At 40.6% G+C, this 12,759-nt stretch overlaps 1 protein-coding gene across 1 annotated transcript; it reads left to right on the top strand.

Moving 5' to 3' along the window:
- Positions 1 to 1,267: 1,267 nt before the first annotated feature.
- On the top strand, positions 1,268 to 8,136 carry MRAP2 (melanocortin 2 receptor accessory protein 2). Its single transcript, XM_010077217.1, has 3 exons — positions 1,268 to 1,394; positions 2,927 to 3,026; positions 7,743 to 8,136. Exons 1-3 carry the CDS (start codon positions 1,268 to 1,270, stop codon positions 8,134 to 8,136), a joined length of 621 nt encoding a protein of 206 aa, XP_010075519.1.
- The last annotated feature ends 4,623 nt before the right edge of the window (positions 8,137 to 12,759 follow it).

Here is a 12,759-nt window from a genome sequence, read left to right on the forward strand (position 1 = left end):
GTGGCACATTGAAGCTGTTTATTAGCACAGAGAAATTTAGGTTGTAAAGGACCTCTGGTGGTCATCTGGTCCAACTTCCTGCTCAAAGCATGTTCAACTAGATCAGGTAAAATTTTCCTTGTATCTAATTTAATTTTCCTGTTTCACAGTTTATGTCCATTACCTCTTTTCCTCTTACTTTGCACCTCTGAGAAGAGTCTGGCTCCGTCATCTCTGCACCCTCTGACTGTAATGGTAACTGTAGATAGAACTAAGGTCTCCGCAGAGTGTTCTCTTCTCCAGGCTGAACAAACCCAGTTCCCTTAGACTCCCATGCATCCTCTGCTTCAGCTCCCTGACCATCTTGGTGGCCATCTCCTGGACTTGCTCTACCGTGTCCATGTCTCTCTGTTATTGAGGGTACCAAAACCAGGTGCGGTACCCCAGATACAGTGCTGAGTAGGGAAGGGCAAACACTCCTCTTGACCTGCTGGCTACAGTCTTGTAAATTCAGCCAGGTGCACACTTGGCCTTCTCTGCCACAAGGCACACTCCTGACTTGTGTTCAGCTTGTCCGTTGCTGGTCCTTTTCTGCAGGCTGCTCCCCAGCAGTTGACCCCAGCCTGTACTACTGCATGGGGTTATTCCCTCCCAGACGCAGGACTTTGCATTTGCACTGGTGATCCCCACAAGGTTCCTTTCAGTCCCCTTCTCCAGCTTGTCCAGGTTCCTCTGAGTAGCAGTCTGACCTCCAGCCTCTTGACTGTTCTGCGATTAATCTGTGAGCTTGCCACAAGTGCACTCCGTTTCATTGTAGTATCAGTCCCTGAGGGGTACCGCTGGTAGCCAGCTGGACTTTGTGGGGGTAGTGTAACCCTTTGAGCATGTGTGGCCAGTTCTCCCCAGATTTTCATGGCAGCATTCATCCTGAACTACTGAGGCTGGTGTTCCCTGGTATATACTATTTTTGAGCTATAAAAGCTCTATTTAATCTGAGGAGCCTGGTTTTGTGTGGGGTGAACATAGATTCTCTTCCTTACATTGAGCAGAAGCTCTGTGTTGGCTGGTGGCTGGCCAGCCAAGAGTGGGGAAGGAATGGGATGGGATGCGATAGCCTTGTCTGATGAGGCAGTGATACTGGACTTTAAAAGAACAAGTGGAAGAGAGCCTTCGTAAGCGTGACTGGCTGCTCTTGGGAACAGTGACGAGGCAGAGATCCCATGTGCTAGATGTCTGTAGTCTCTGTTAACACATTTCATATCTACAGGTATATTTACTGGGGTGCAAGATGTCTGCCATGAGGCTGATTTCTAACAGAACCTCCCAGCAGGCCCTGTCTAACTCTGATTACACCTGGGAGTACGAGTACTATGAGTATGGACCAGTGTCGTTCGAAGGCCTGAAGGCTCATAAATGTAAGTTCAAGTAGAGGCTTCACTGCAGTAGAGCTTCCCCATCTTAATGTTCCTATTCTTCATTTCTAACTGATTATTGTAAAAAAAAAAAAACAAACTCTCCTGATTTTTTGGATTCTCAACAATTAAGAGTTATTACTCATTTTATTAGATTATTATAATTGTTTATGATTCTATGTCTTTTTATTGACGGCTTTTCTTGTGCATGAGAGAACCATGGATTTCTTGTCTGTGGTAGAAATTTGTCAATACTGAAGAATATCAGATGGTCAGGAACAGTTTATAACAGCAAATACAGCCGCTGTTGCTTCTGGTGACTACATGGGATGATCCGTCTTGCTCTGTTCTTGTTTCTGTTCATGCTAAAATGGCAGTGGTGGGCAGCCTTACTGCTTTTGTTTTTCTCCATAATAAAATAAATTTAAGGCTATAAAAGATTTAAAACAACAGAATAAATGTCTTTTTCTGAAGAAACTTTTGTCATTGGGATTTCAGAGAAGAGTGTGCGAAATTCAGCATTCTGCTCATACTGGAGCTGTTTTACAGTAGAAGTAACAAGGACAGGGACCAGAGAGATGAAAAATATGAGTAGGAATTGAGAGGAAATTTAGCTAGGACAAGCTAGTACAGCTGGACCAATATTTATCTAAAGTCTAGGCAATGGCTTTGACTTTTATTAAATTTTTTGTTTTGGAGGACATGGATGGATGTGTGTAGAAAAAAAAAAAAAGTAACAGCTTCAGAATTACTGAAGGTGTTTTGGAAGCACTTTGCCAAAGGGAAGCAAATAATTTTGTTTCTTTGTTTCTGAGCTGGATACACTGTGAGAGGGTTTGAGCACCAGTCTTCAAAGTCTTGGGGAAGGTCTCCGTCCCCTGCTGGAGCACTGGCCCAGGGTGGGATACATACTTTCTGCCTCATTCATCATGATAAGGTTTCAGACAGGGAAGGAGGGGTGCTTGCAGTGGCTATGAGTAGCCCAGAAAGGCTGATTTCCCTTGGCTCTGCACAGTCAGGAGGTTTTGGGGAGACTTAGTAAGGGTCAGAAGAAAATTGTTGAAGTTCTTAATACTTCTAAAAGAACTAGAGCAGAAGTTCTTTTTAAGACTGAATTGTACTTTACCTTTTTTTTTTTTTTTTTTTCCTCAGAAGACTGCTGATTACTGTCTTTGTTTTAACAAGTGTTAGGTACTTGAAAAATGTAGGTTAGCTTTTATGATTTTTCTAATTCATATTCCATTCTTCCACTTAATCAGAGGCCAAAACTGATTACACAGATTCCTGATTACAAAGATCAGCTGCAGTGTTATGTACATACCTTCTTTTTAGCTTGGTATGTCAAAGAATATGACAAGAGAAAAAAATATAAATTATAGTTACTTCTGGATTGCTGAAGGTATAGCAGCAAAACAGATCTTGGATTGCCGTCAAAGTGATTTACTTTGGTGTTGCTGCACGCATTCTAAGAGGGCTGAATTTAATCTGGGAACTTGAACTGAAATACTGATCGTCTTGTTTTCTTTTTTCACCAGATTCCATTGTGATTGGATTTTGGGTTGGTCTTGCAGTTTTTGTCATCTTCATGTTTTTTGTCCTGACCCTGCTGACGAAGACAGGAGGACCACATCAAGAGTGAGTCTGAAAACTGGAATAACAAATCCTACCTCCTAAGTGGTGCGTTTGTTCTGCAGCCCCCGAACAAGCAGCAACAGTGCTGACACTGCACTGTCTCAACACCATCTTGTTCTGTTCTGTCCGTATGAAAGGATGCTGTCTATCTTTGTTTCAAATAATCTTTGTTCCAAGCACTTCTAGCAGACCAATTCCGTAGAATTGTTATTAATATGTTCCCTATTTAGCAAATAGTCAGTAGGCCAGCAGTAAGAGAAGGGAATGTCTGCATGTATTCTTTTTCATGCTAAAAATGAAGTTGGTGGGTAGGCTGCCAAACAGGTGGCTTTAGATTACTGTTCTGCAAATAAATGGGGTCATTCTAAGTAGGCTCACATTATTATGAAGTGGAAAAGAGAAGCATGAATATTGACAGAGTATATACAAATAAAATGCAGTGCAGATGTTGAATTAAGGAAGTTGAAGTCTGGAGGGTTTCCTTGTGTTTGTGTGTTCAAGTCTAAAAGGTAGATATCGGGCAGTATTTACAAAGTCTTCTCTTAACCCTGTAGCTCCCCTAGTCTAAGAGTGTCTTAGTTTCTGCTGAGAAATTCCAGTAGATGCTGAAGTACAGATCATCTCTTTTTCAGGGTCCCCTGGTCACAAATTGCCCCTTTTTCTTGTTCTTTCCAGCTGGTAAGGATGTGCAGACCATGCCTTGCCTCAACAATTCATCTGCATTTGCACAGCACACAGGCTGTCGGTGTCCCTTCCTCTGAGAAGGTTTGAACCCACGTCTCCTCTCAGGCTCGTGTGCCATAAAGTAGAAATAAAAACCCTTTCTGGAGAGTGAGATTGCTGCTGGCAGGTAGCAATGATGAGCAGCTGATTGTGAAACGCAATTGTTAGTGCTTATCACTTCCTAAAGCAGCCTGCCTTTGCTGTTTAGTCATGTGTAGATGGCTCTGAAACTTGATGCAATAGCACATCTCTAGAGACAGGGCCGTATTACAGAGGACGTGCATACATCATGAGCCTCTTCTCTGCTGCTAAATTTTTCCTTCCGTGAGAAGAAAATAGAGGCAGAATAATTCAGCTTCCCAGAACTGACTTGCCGATATGTTTGCCTCACTTACGGGCTGTCATGAAGTAGCCAGATCTTGCTCCCAAATATATTTAAAGTCCTTGTAAGTGTTGGTGTGCTGCCTCTTTTCTCTAGAGATCTTATTTCTTAGCTGAGCATGTGAGTCTGTCCCACATGAATAATTTGAGAGGGAAAGAAGTGATGAAGTCAAATATACAACAAAGAGAATTTAATATGGATATTTGTCAAAAGTTGGTATACTTGTAAAAATGTATTTTCAGGTAGCAGAGGGCCTGCTTGATATCTCCCACTGTTTTTCTGCTTCCTTCATCAATTTTCTTGGAACAGGTGGCCTGGAGGGTTTGTGAAACCTCCATCCTTTGGTCAACTTCTACATCCAGATAACCTGAATTCAGAGTTGGCCTTGCCTTCATCAGGGCATTAGGCTAGAGACCTCCAGAAGTCCCTTCCAATAGAAATCTTAATATCATTTTTCTTCAGTTGCTGAAGAGAGCCCAGTTATTTCTTTCTGTATTTGTTTTAAACTTCCTTTGCAGCTTTGGGAGCTGTGTACTTGAAAGCTTGCCCACTCACTATGTATGCTTAGTTGGCACCTTTAACAAATTTGAGCACTATTTTTTTGAGATTTGATAACCAAATGTGTGCAGTACTGGAAATGGATCATCCAGGAGTAGGCTAAGGGCAGTGAATACTCTTGTTTCCTCTGATGTTTGATACATGTATATAAAAACTGGAGAACATAAATACCTACCTGCCAAACCAGCGCAGACTGTGGTTTTAGTTTTCCTGCATCTTCTGTCTTTAGACCTGACCGGATTCCTCATGACTCATTGTTTCATTAGCGGGTTGTCTTGCAGGCCTCCTTTAGAAATAGATGTTAATGGGATTCCTAGGTCTTGGGAGAGAGCCAGCCTGATTGATGGACGTGTCTCTGACTTCACTAAGTCAATTTAGCTGTTCTTTAAAGTACCATTAATGTAAGAGGTAAGTGTAACTGGGTTCAGACAGACAGGTCCAAAATAGAATACTCTGATTTTTCTAGTAGTATGCTTTTTTTGTCTCAGTATGAAGGGGTATGATAGCACGTACTTTTCAAAATTGTACAAGATGTTCAGAATTGGGTACGTTCTTAGACCAGAAGAAAAGGGTCAGTATATGGATGGGGAGAGGTAGAAATTTAATTAGCTATGGTAATGATGCCTGTTGCACATTTTCTTTTGTTTCCTTGCATATTGTAATTGTAGAACATTAGGTTATGTGATTTAAAAAAAATTGTTGCCAATCTTTCGGAATTTCTGCCTGAGACGTAATCTTGTTCACCACTTGGGAGAAGATAGTACGCTATGTTTGTTCCTGCATTTAAAAACATCCTTAAAAACATATTTGGGTAACAAATGCATGTGTTCATGTACCCTATCTGTACAAAATACTGGCTGATGTAATTTCAAAGCTTCATGCAACTATTGAGGCAGATTGTGCAACTAGCTGCAGCAAAGGTGAAATGAATTTTTTTTTGACCTTTTTTTTTTTAAGAAATCAGTTGGTTTTTGTTAAGGATTCTGGGGTGAAATCCACTCGGAGAAATGCAGAACCACTGAAAACAAAAAAATGTCTCAGTTTCAGGGTAGCACTTCCTCATTAGTACTACGGGTCTGGTTAGATCCCCCAGGTTCCCTTTGAGATGCCAAACCCTGCTGTTTTGGAGGATTGGCTTCTTATTCCTTTCCGTAATTTGCCAAGTACACCAGGTCGCTTTAGGGAGTGTTGAGAGAAGTGGAGTTTAAGCTATAGAGAAATCTCAAGTGTCAGTCTCAAATCAGTATGCCCCTGTTAGAAGGATACACTGGGCAAAATGGTCTGTACCCTGACCGTACCCTCAAGACCAGTGGGTAGAGACCGGAGCTTAATACTGAATCCAGCAGACCAGAACCCAGCATCGTAGGTGAAGATTCCCAGAAAAAAGGAGCTTGGGTTAGTTCATTGGTAACTGCTTGTTTTGAGTAGTTTTCGGTACGTGTGACACTCAAGGTGTCTGGCATTCACCTTCCTGCTCTCTTACTGGCAGCTTCCCCAACTCAGAGGGTCCTGTTGGCCCAAATATTGGAAAAGGGCTGTGCTCTCTTCCGCAGGAAAACTGGAATTTCTGAGGCTGCTTTTCTTATTTTCAGTGTTCTGAAAAGGATACACACTGAGGTATAGTTACATACTGTAATGAGCAAGACTGTTCAAATTTCAATTCTAGTTTAAAAAAAAAATACTTCCACAAAAAACCAGAAAGATAGTGTTTGAATTTTAGAATCCAAAAATATGACTGTGTGTTACATCACGTGTTCCCTGCTCATGAGCACAGGATTATTCTCTGTTGTATGTCTTCAACATCCTGGGTCATCATAAAATTTCTTTGCGTCTTCTGTTCTCCCATTTAGATTAGGTAGCCATCACCCGTCTTGTGTGCTCCTCTGTACAGTGAGCCTTTGCTCCATCACAGCTCACTGGATTATAAAGCACTTTCCACACCTATGAACTAGTTTTACTTCCCTTATGGATGCATTTTCAGCCTTCTGCTTTAAGGTTAGCTGTGACTGGAAGACTAATGGTAGGTATCCTCTGAACATGAAGGTTCAAGGGGTAGATTGCTGAAGGTTCCATCTGAGGCTTTCAAAAGCATGTAGGCACACACTTACCTCCTACTGCAGGCTCGAGGGAATTAAATTCTAATATTTCTCTGAAGATCTGTGTAAGTCCTGTGTGCCTGTTTAGGAGTCCAACTATCTGGCTCCAGTGTTGTTTGCTACATGTTCACATGTAAACAGTGTGATTTATTAATACTTACTTAACAAAACCTATGTTCTGAGAATGTTTAATTTTTCACTACTCATCTTCTGACTGCCTCTGTTGCCTTTCAGATGCAAATAACTTGCATTTTCTGATGATAGGATATAAATTCATCCTGACAGAGACTGTATTACTTTCTGTAAAACTTCCATCTAGCTTGAACTTTTCTCATCCCCAGCTCTTCATGGCTCCTGTAGAAGTCCATGCAGATTGGAGCTGGTTTGAGCTAACACTTCTAGAAAACTCCAGGAGAGATGTTAAGATGTCCTTCCTATGTGTCTGAATTGTTAAGACTGCTAGTCTCTAATTCCAGCTCTCCTGATTTGGAAATCCAAACATCATTAACTGAAGTCAGTGGAAAAGACGGTTTGATGTCCAGACAACCAAGCACTCAAATTATGCCTTCAGTGACTGCAGTGCTGCCTGTGTCTCAGAAAGATTTTCTCTAAGAAAGATTTTTCTCAGTCTTCTATAAGTAATTTTAAAAAACTTGTTACTACTGAATAGCATTTCTAAGCTCATTGAGTGAGCTGATTATTAAAGTATATTGATTACTAGAAGTGCCATTTCAGAGTGCTGGCATTGATAACTTATTCCCATGAGAAATTATTACGATAAATCAAGACTTAAAATAGCTTCATCAGAAAATAAATAGTGCTGGCTTTTAAAGTTTGTTGTAGATAAACTGTAGAGTTTCCTTTCTTCTTGATTGTAATGGTTGCTGAAACCCAGTTTGATATAAAGAACTCAAATAGTTCTACTTCAATGCTTACTGTATTTTTCTTTTTCCTCCCTAGCAATGCAGAACCTTCGGAAAGAAGATTTCGCATGAATAGCTTTGTGGCAGATTTTGGAAGGCCTCTGGAGTCGGAGAAGGTCTTTTCTCATCAAATAGCTGAAGAATCCCGGTCACTTTTCCATTTCTGTATTAATGAAGTGGAACATTTGGACAAAGCAAGACAAAGTCAGAAAGGTCCGGATCTGGAGAGTAGTATTCACTTCAAGGAAGGTCCCAGGAGCAGTGGGATGTTTGAGGAGGACCTAAATTGCCTTACAAAATTTAACATTCCTAACTTTGTGAACACTGAACAGAACTCTTCACTAGGTGAGGATGATCTCCTCATCTCAGAGCCACCAATCATTTTAGAAAGCAAATCAGTCATGCAATCTTCCCATCGGATCCTTGATTGAAAAGTTTACTTAAGGTAAACATTCCGTTTGAAGCCTTTCTTGGCCTTTTGGTATTTTGATAGCAGGTGTTTCAGACCAGTGCTTTTTATTGACAGAACTCAGTTATGACAAGAAGTAAATCAGTGAATGTTTTATTCTGATGCCTTCTGCAGTCTAAACCTTTTGCCCGGCATTATTTTTGCTTTCTGATTTTTTTGTTTTGTTTTGTTCTTTAAGTGACTGCTTATGTCCAGCTTCTGAAGGATACCGTAATAACTTCCAGGGGGTGTGAAGGCTGGAGTCTGGCATTAGGAAGTATATGAAAACTCCTCGGCCAAGAGAAGTGTAAACCTCAAATTAAGACTGAAGCAAGGAATAAACAGGCAGCCCCTGGGGAAGTTCTACGGCTTGTGCCACTCCCAAACAGGACACTTGGAACTGAGCAGCACAATGGATATCTGCTTGGCGTTAACTTCAACTTCTGATTCCTAACTGCTTTTTGGTGCAGGTTAAACTGAACTTAGAAAGCTTACAGAGGGAATACCTTGCATATTAAATCGTTTGAATACAGTGTTTACAAAATGCTAGAACCACCTCCTGCTGAGTAAAGCAAATTGGTGCCTGTAATTACAGTACTTCAGAGTGACATTCTGACAGCTGCCCAGTGGTGACCTGGTTAGTATTTACATAAAAAGAGTAGTTTGATTTTTTTTTTTTCAGTTGTTCATGCAGACTTCCAGTTTGGTTAAATGCAGGATTCAGTAGCTAAATCACAGGAAATCAGATTAAAACTATTCTTCTTTTGCCAATAGAGTTCTGAGGTGCAAATGGTGGTGCTATGTTAAGCTGGTGTTATGCTTTGCCTTCCCATGCTTTTTGGCTCTATGTAAGTCCCTTTTTTGACCAGTGGGACAGTGAAGCTCTAGCAGCCTTTGATTTGTTGAGAGGACTAGCTCCAAAAGCATAGCTGAGCTACACTTGCTCCATCCTCTTTTTGTACTCAGTTGAGATGGTGTTGCAACCACAGCTGATCTCCCAAGGAAAGGTTTGTTAAGGAATTGAATAGGTGTAATTTCAACATTGAAGTTTATTTTTTAGAGAAGGAATAAGGTTCTGAACCATAGGCAGTACTTAGATTACATTTCAGCTTTCCTCAGAAGATGGCAACTAATGGCCAAATGGTTTTAGGAAGCACATAGGATGCAGAGGAACCAGGTTCAAATCCTTTGCTGGATTTTGAGTAAGAGTCCTCTGCAGGAAGTTCTTAACTGAAATGAAATGAGTGGATTCAAGATCTTTTATAGCCTATTTCGGGATGGATGAGCTGCCTTCAGTGACATTTGATCTGTTCTTTATTTTTTTCCTTTGCCATGCTTGAAAACAGAAATAGTGCTTAAATGAGGGGGAAAAAAATCAGTGTAGAAGAAATATCCATCTCCTCTGCAATTGAGAAATGAAGCTTATTTTTAAAGCATTTAAAACTAGGCTTTGGAATAATGCAGGTATGGTTTTAGAAAAAGAAAAGCTTGCTATTCCCAGTGGGCTAACCTAGGCTTTTCTTCCATCACCTGAAATCTCTGGCTTTTGTTTAGGTGCATAACTGCTACTTTGGGGAGTAAGGAGTATTCACGTGTATGGATGCTGGTGACACTTCATGCCTAGATGCAAGGTATTTAATAAAATGATTGAGGGATAATACCAACTTAACTTACAACACATTGGAATTGTAGTCTTAGTGTCTTTCTGAAGCATGTATTAATCGTGTAAAGGTATTTAAGTTTTTGGTTCCTGCTTCTGTTGTTCCCTGATGGTTCTACTTTTCCCATCTTATCTATCTTTAAAGTCCTTCATGCTGCTTTTTACAGGAAAATAACCTGCCAGTCCCCACTGCGCAGCTCCCATGTGACTTCAGAAGCACTGTGCAACCATACAGCCTGATTCAGATTTGTGCTCTGCCTCTGCATTAGAGCAGAGTCAAAGGTAAATGAAACTTTCTGCAGTCTTCAAAAGCAGTTATTTTAAAGCTGTTCTTTCTTTTTCCTTTTTAAGAATGAATAAATATGAGTTTTGCCTCAGGGGAAAGGGGATTGGTATAATAACCAGCTTTGTAGAACATGTTTAAAACAATTCATCCTTTCCCAGAAAACCAACATGAGTTGGTTCACTATGAAGTGAACAGAAAGTGTTTTGACCAGGGTAATCCTTCAAAAAGAGTACTTGGAATTTAATGGTGTTAGGAAATGGAATTATTTCAAGTTTTCTTACTGCTTGGGCTGTCTTGAGAGCCCCTTCTCAAAATTAATTATAAATGCATCACCTGTGGTAGATTTAACTTCATGGAGAGTTCCCCTAAGATAATAATTACATACATTTGCTTGCATAAAGATGTTTTGTATTGTGTAAGAACGTAATACATCAAGTTATGTATTCCAGTTTTCAAAGGTGGATATTTGTGAAGTGTTTTTTTGTGTGAACATGTTTTAGTTGTGTACCTTTTTTTAAAAACAAAACAAACCTACAACTTCCTGCTCATAGAGAAAAGAAATGGAAAGGTAAAACCATGAACTTCTCTACCACCTTCCAGTGATGTACAGTCCCTGAGGCTAAGTGATACGTGTCACGCAATTTAGTGTTTATGCACCTCAGCTGTAGATCTTGAATATTTTAATACTGACTATTTTTGCCACTCTGTGATTAAAAGAACCCTGCAAAACCCTTCTTAAGCCAGGGGCAAGGGAGGAATTCAAGAGTGCTTTTCCCCTGCTACTCTGCTCTATCCTCCTGGCAGTGAAAGATGACAAAGCTAAACAAATCAACTGGAGATACTGGGGAGCTGGACTGATCCTCAGTGTCCTCAGGGTTTGACAGGTAGCAAGGACAGCACAGAATCAGAGCCTTTTACCATGTGTTCTCCAACACGAGCAAGAGATAGAGGCCTATGCTTTCTTATCTTTGGACAAGAGGTATGTAGTTAGCTGTATGAAAGGCTGAACAGTATGATTCAAAGTTATCAGAGGTCTTTCTTTTCAAAAGAGTCAGGGCAGCACTTGATGCATGCATCTGATCCTGCAGAACTGGGTTTGCTCTTTTTTCCAGAATAGGTTAAATACTGGAGAGAGTGGAAGACTTCAAACTGTATTATGTACTATCAAATAAAGTCTTCATCCACAATAACCTATTTAATTTGTTACCTGAACACTTTTGACATGTATTTTAGAAAACCTGAAACAGAACACATTACCTATGCTCTGCCACAAGTGCCATGATGAGACCTGATATTCTTCTGCATACCCTCTTTTCCTCTCTTGCAGTAACTGTCTTCTCTGTAATCTAGGTCACTGAGTCACCCACCCAGCTGCTGACTTGCTTTCCTAAAAGCTTCAGAGATGACAATTCAAATTATTATACTCGAGCTGCTTTGCTGTAAACAAATGACTTCCAGCTAAACATAAGGCAATAATTTCCTGGAGAAAAGAAGGCTCCGAGGAGACTTAGTATCAGCCTTCCAGTACCTGAAGGGGGCTACAGGAGAGATGGGGAGGGGCTCTGCATCAGGGGGTGTAGGGAGAGGACAAGGGGTAATGGGTATAAGCTGAAAGAGGGGAGATTTAGACTAGATATTAGGAAGAAATTTTTCACTGTGAGGGTGGTGAGGCAGTGGCCCAGGTTGCCCAGAGAAGCTGTGGGTGCCCCATCCCTGGAGGGGTTCAAGGCCAGGCTGGATGAGGCTTTGGGCAACGTGGGCTAGTGGAGGGTGTCCCTGCCCATGGCAGGGGGGTTGGAATTCGATGATCTTTAAGGTCCTTTCCAACCCCAACCACTCTATGATTCAAATAAATTATATTTAATCTATTTATTATAATAGCTGCTGGAAATGAACAATGAAATAGTATGGCATAAGAAAAGGAAAAACATGCATAAGGAATATATAATTCTGTTATTCTCTGAAAGATCCAACTGAAATCCTCAGTGGAATACAGCAGAAACTAATGACCTGTTTTGTCAGCCTTTGTTCTGTTTCAGGGTATTTTTCCCTTTCTGTGCTGTTAAGACTGCTGGAGAGTCAACAATTAAAAACTCTTTATCAGAGAAGCTAAAACTTGGACCTTAGTTCTCCAAAAAGAACACCATTAATACACCATCCAAGAGCAGAGATAGTCTGTTACGGCGTAGAGTGCCCACTTCGTGGTAAACACCTAAAAACTAAAGACTGTGCTTCAGGGAGTGTACAACTACATAAATAGATGGGAGAACACACTATGAACCATAGCATAGTTTACAGTAACAGTAAATAATGCTGTTTCTGCTCAGAAAGATAGAAAGAGAATTAAATTTGAAATTTAATTCAAACTATGTAAGATACCAGCATTTGCTGAGAACTGAATGTAAGAAGTTTAAAAGGTGTTTGAATGAACTGCATGAACGCTAAGGCAACCCTCTCTTGATGACCTGAGGATTACATGTTTGAGAGGGAGAGAGTTTCCAGCAAGCAGAAATGCTTCCCCTAGGCTTTCCTGTCCTAGGCAGTGCCCTAGCATACCTGCATCCAGGACCTGGCTTGCTGTAAATTAATTAAAAAAAAGAAAATCTTACTTCAGGTCACATACTTTAATAGCAAGAAAATAGAAATAAATAGAAAGTTGA

The sequence above is a fragment of the Pterocles gutturalis genome, unplaced genomic scaffold (assembly GCF_000699245.1).
Source record: "Pterocles gutturalis isolate BGI_N339 unplaced genomic scaffold, ASM69924v1 scaffold29468, whole genome shotgun sequence".
Lineage (NCBI taxonomy): Eukaryota > Metazoa > Chordata > Aves > Pterocliformes > Pteroclidae > Pterocles > Pterocles gutturalis.